This window comes from Chenopodium quinoa, unplaced genomic scaffold (assembly GCF_001683475.1).
Source record: "Chenopodium quinoa cultivar QQ74 unplaced genomic scaffold, ASM168347v1, whole genome shotgun sequence".
Taxonomy (NCBI): Eukaryota; Viridiplantae; Streptophyta; class Magnoliopsida; order Caryophyllales; family Amaranthaceae; genus Chenopodium; species Chenopodium quinoa.
The window spans coordinates 239779-245063 of NW_018743920.1; the positions used below are offsets into that span (position 1 = coordinate 239779).

General features: G+C 33.4%; 1 protein-coding gene across 3 annotated transcripts; it reads right to left on the minus strand.

Moving 5' to 3' along the window:
• LOC110687735 (protein XRI1-like) lies at positions 1-3824 on the minus strand. Of its 3 annotated transcripts, none has more exons than XM_021864357.1 (9): positions 3076-3824; positions 2134-2189; positions 1914-2048; positions 1710-1834; positions 1289-1358; positions 1116-1206; positions 984-1024; positions 817-897; positions 1-680 (listed from the first exon to the last, which is right to left on the minus strand). In XM_021864357.1, exons 1-9 carry the CDS (start codon positions 3093-3095, stop codon positions 436-438), a joined length of 864 nt encoding a protein of 287 aa, XP_021720049.1. In that variant the 5' UTR covers positions 3096-3824; the 3' UTR covers positions 1-435. The 3 variants fall into 3 exon arrangements, with proteins under 3 accessions (XP_021720049.1, XP_021720051.1, XP_021720050.1); XM_021864359.1 differs by having other exon boundaries at positions 1710-1828; positions 3076-3820; XM_021864358.1 differs by having other exon boundaries at positions 1914-2045; positions 3076-3601.
• Between the last annotated feature and the right edge of the window lie 1461 nt (positions 3825-5285).

A 5285-nucleotide genomic window follows, 5' to 3' on the forward strand; every position in this document is an offset into this window, starting at 1 on the left:
TCTACCTCAAAAACAACTATTTTCCTTTCATCTCAATGTTTAGAAGCAACATCAAGTAGATACATCAAGAAATTTGTATTTCATGAACCAATAGATAACCATGTACAGACCACCAAAATAATTTAGGGATTTATAAAATCTAAGCTACATATATTGTAACAGGCTAAAGAATACCCCTGAAATTGTAGCCGCCCGAAGAACCAAAAGATTTGCACAAAAATCAGCTCTCAATATTGCAACAGTTGCATTTTTTGTGCACTAACACTTCCATGTGTTGTGCATTTGTGTAATGCATAGATATAATTAACCTGACCATGCAATATAATGCCAAACCATTTCACAGCCCCCGGATGATAAGAGCAAAAAGGGCAAAATGGAGCCGCGGAAATGGGAAGATGGCTTACCATTCATCCTTTTGTTCTCATAATTGTGATGCTACCTTTTCCTCCTTGAGTAGGGATTTTGGTTTTTTCCAACAACAGGTTTCCCAGAAAAGGCTGAAGTAGGGTAGGCAGGGTCTTCCTTAATTTGCTTGGCTTTCGATGGAGGTGGAGTAAGTATCCGCTGATTTATATCTTTCAGAGTCACATCTCCACGAACTCCAGAGGGTTTAATGAAATCAAATGGATAAGCAACAGAGGAAGGAAGTTTTGCTGGTGCTCTCATGAAAGACTTCCGGCCTGCGTTTCATTAACAACCAGATGATAAATAGTCAGATAAATCCCATCTATAGTATTGCAAGGTATAAGCATCATAGGTATTAAGCCCAAGAATTGAGTCACTGAAACGCAAAGCACAAGAAGAAATGCAAAGTACCTTTAAAAATAACATTTCGAGAACTTCTGACTGGTCGCTGTGACATACTGGTTCCTGAATCAGGTGTGATATTGCAAACCTCTGGAAACACAAATCGGTATTAATACCAAGGATCATGTATTTACAAACTTCTTTACGAACACTACACAAATTTGCATCAAGCATACCATTGATACCAATTTGAATGTCAGATGTGACAGCAGCATTCCTGCATTTCAATGGGATCCATTCAAGCACACTGAGCAACAAATAGATCAAGAAAATAACCATGAATTTGAAAAATTAAGTGAATTACATACCCATCATCGGAGCTAGTATTCATGTCGGTGTCAATAAGGCAATCAGCAAGCCAAGCTTCAGATTGAACTAAATCCTCAAAACACAAATCCTCTGATAAAAAATAGATTGTCAAATATAAGTCATAAAACAAATGCACAAACCCTATTCAAATCCCATGACTAAAGAAGCAAACCTTGCAAGCAAGCTTCCCACTCTGACATTTCAGGTAGTATATCAATGTCATCGAAAGAATCAATCCTTTCCTGTACAGAAAAACAAACAATGCTGAATTTGATGTCCACAATTCTACATAAGTTCCAAAGACACTTGGATGCCAAAATACATCAAAAGTTCACTAGAGATAAAGCTCAAGTGCCAAGAGAATAGAAAATACATGAATAATTTGTGTAGATCATAAGTATTTGACAGAGTATCTGCAACATAAAACGCATTTACGAAGAGGAGGACAAAGGAAATAGATTCCTATTAGGTAAGCCTCAGAACATTGTTCTCTAGCAGCATTACATAAAAACAGGTGGACATACGTTAATTAAAGACAGTTCTTACTTCATACATTAATAACTACACAAATAAAGCAATAGTCAAGAATCGACCTTGGATTTGAGGTATGAGGATGTAATATCATCAGCAGTATTATCAAAGTCCAGCACACGCCGTCGCTTAACTTGAGAAGTGTACTCTTTACCATCATGAGGAGTTTTACTCATAATCTCTGTAACTAACAGTGTCATAAACACTTGATAATAAACACAAAATTGTCCAATTGAAGGGGTTTGTTTGAAAGATAGAAGTCTCACCAGAGTTACTAAATTGATAAGCCAAGTCACCACAAGCCTTAATCGGAGTGGATTCCTCAATCATGTATGAAATGTCTTCTTCATTTTGGGTTACAGTCATACCATTCAACATACATTTAGCCTTGGCCATATCTGCTATGAATGAACTAATAAGATATCATCAAAAAAATCTAATAATTACAAATGTATTTACGGCTTAATTGGCTAATTAAGAACTCACCACAATTAGGATCCTTCCTAAGGAGATACTCTTCCCCTGGCCATTTCCATGATTCCCTAATAAGTATCAAAAAAGATGCACCAAAATCAGATACATTTCTATCATTATATGAAGCTATAACCAAATCATAACAATCAAACTCGTCACAACAAAAGATCATTAACAATGAAATTAAACTAAAAATTACTTAATAAGAGGCACACCAAACTAAATGCAACACAAATTACAGTCGGAAACAAAGGAAACATGAATCCAAACCAAGATAGCACGATTTAACCCAACGGTTTCATCCCATCGAAACAAGTAAAGCAATTATGAACGAAAAACACCACAAATCCACTCAATGCAAATTCACATACAGCAATGCTATCATGCTGTTGAAATTCTTAAAGTAAACAAGCAAAATGTACGATGTATATGTCTAAATTTTGCTAAAATCCCAATCCAATGTACAGCATGCAGTCAAGCATCTAAATCCAAGCAGCAAGGCTAGAAAAAATCAAAATCAACAACAAGATGTAGATTAATATACACAAATTCCTGCCCAACATACAAACAATTGAGAATTTCATGATAAAACACAAAAACTGCTACTAATCAAACCCTCCACCCCACCAAAAAAATTAACCTAACTTTTTCAGAAATCCAACAAAACCCAGTAATCAAGTCAAAACCCAAATCCTAAAAACTGATTAACCACTCAAAAATCAACCAAAACCAAGCAAATAAACCCAAAATTCATACATATCAAAACCACCCCCCCCCCCAAAAAAAAAAAAAAAAAAAAATCAAGCATTTTTTTATGCAAAATTCAGAAATCAACCCACAAAATCCAGAAAAATCAATCATAAAAACTGCATTCCTTAACCAACCCCATCAACCAAATAATCCCAAAAAAAAAAATCAAAAACAAAAATTAAGAACAAATAACAGTAAACATACTTATCATTATATAAATCCATAAGATGAATCAAACTTTTTCACCCCCAAAAACCAAAATCTCACTACTTCAGAAATAGCCGTTGCAAGTGATTGAGACTATAATAATAACTCAGTGTCCACTCCCACAACCCTTGTTTTGTATGATACTAATTTACGTACTTATATACCCAGATTAAAAATTAAAAAAGGAAAAAAATAAATAAAAAATCAAGAAAAAAAAGGAAGAAAATAAATAGTTGCTTGAGATTTGTGCTTATAAGAAATGAAATGTCTCTTCTCACTTTCTCTCTCCTCTTTCTTTCTCCCAAACTTCTTCCCTTTTCTGCGCTAAAAATAAATATTTTTACTTTAATATTTATATATTTTTTGGAGGGTAATAAGATTATAAGAAATTATTTTTGCGGGGATTTTAATTAGTGGGTCAAATGGCCGTTATTTCGAGTATGAATGTGTGCGATTATCTTTGCTAATTAAAATTAAAATCATTAATTACTTTTTGGTTTTTTTTTTTTTTTTTTCACCTAGAAAAAGGGGGAGTGAATCTAGAGATTTACCACCATATTTGGCTTTTTTTTTTGGTCATGGATATAAATTATTTGTTTCTCACACAATTAATAAAAAAATATATATTTTTAAAAACCTGTCCTTCGCACGTGACACACGTGACTGACATAAAACATCCTTGGATGGTGGAGGATGGTGGTAGTAGTGGTGGAGATGCCACTCCATTATCCACTTTGGTTTTTTTTTTTTTTTTTTTTTTTTTTTTTTAACTTCAGATAAAAAAAAAAAAAACATTTTGAACCATACAAATACTTTTTTTTTTTGGAAGGGATACAAGTACAATACTTTAATTAATTAATTAGTTTAAAGTTATTAAAAGGGTGTATAGTACATAGACATTTTCAAGTTTTACCTAATGTGGGACTATTAATTTATTAAATTACCACTTTATTATTTATTGCCTATATGGCTATTTGTGTTATTTTAAGTGCAAATTTATTACCTATATGGCTATATGTGTGACTAAATTATAGAGTGTGAATACTATCGAAGAAAATCTGTAAAATGTGAATTGTATCGGGAAAAAATAAATAAGAGGATGTTAATTGGTTGTAACCGGGTGTTTTATGATTGTGTTCACAACTGCATGATATCTACTCTTTGATCACACTTTTTTCAATTTGTGTAGAATTATAATTTCTTTGTACAATGGGTATCCTTAGCATGAAGTATTAAATACTCCCTCATTTCCACAATGTTGGTTATTTTTGGTGTTTTTATGTGGCTATTAAGATTAAATAATAATAATAATAATAATAATAATAATAATAACAAAAAGCAATAATTAGGTGTCACATGTATCAAGTCTTAAGGGAAAATCAATAATGAAGTGATTTATTAGCGTTTAATTTAAAAAGTATTCTAAGGGGCGTTTGGTTCGCAGAGTGGTATGGTCGTATGGGTTTGAAATCAGGAATGGGGTTAAAGTGGTATCGGGTTGGAACTTAATACTTAATACCATGTGTTTGTTTCCATTTTGGAATGAAATCTCTCACCATTCCCTCTTTTTATTTGATACCTAAGGGAATGGAATAGGACAAACCCACCACCCCCCAAGGTTTCTAAACCCCATACCTCATGGGTTTGAGGTATGGGTTTAAAATTCTTACTTTTGACAACCAAACATATGGTATGGGTTTTAGTCATTCTAAACTCATACCTCATACCTATATTCCGCGAACCAAACGCCCCCTAAAAGTAACTATGATTTCATTATTCGTTCCCTCTAGGGTTTTTTCCTTGGGAGGGTTTTTCTAGTTTTCTCTTTAGGTTTCTCCCATTCCATTGCTAGGTTTCTTCTGTTTTTTTTAAATGTTTTCCTTCATTTTTCTTCCTTTTCTCTCTTTCTCTTTCCTCTCTCTTATTCTTGGTTTCAGTTGTGAATCTTTGTAGGGGCTTTCACTAGTGTTCTTACATACCGGTGGTAAGCCCCAAAAACTTTTTTATTGCTTTCAATAACTAGATTTCATCCTTGAGATGGTGGTTCTTCTATTGTGTTTAATTTTTTGTGTTTGTTCGTTTGCGTAGATTAAAGATCTAGAGTTTCATAATCTCCGTAAGCATCTAGAGAACAATATGAGTATTTTCACCCAACGACTATGTATTTGTGGATCTCAAGCCGAATTAGTGCTAACTCACAACTTGTA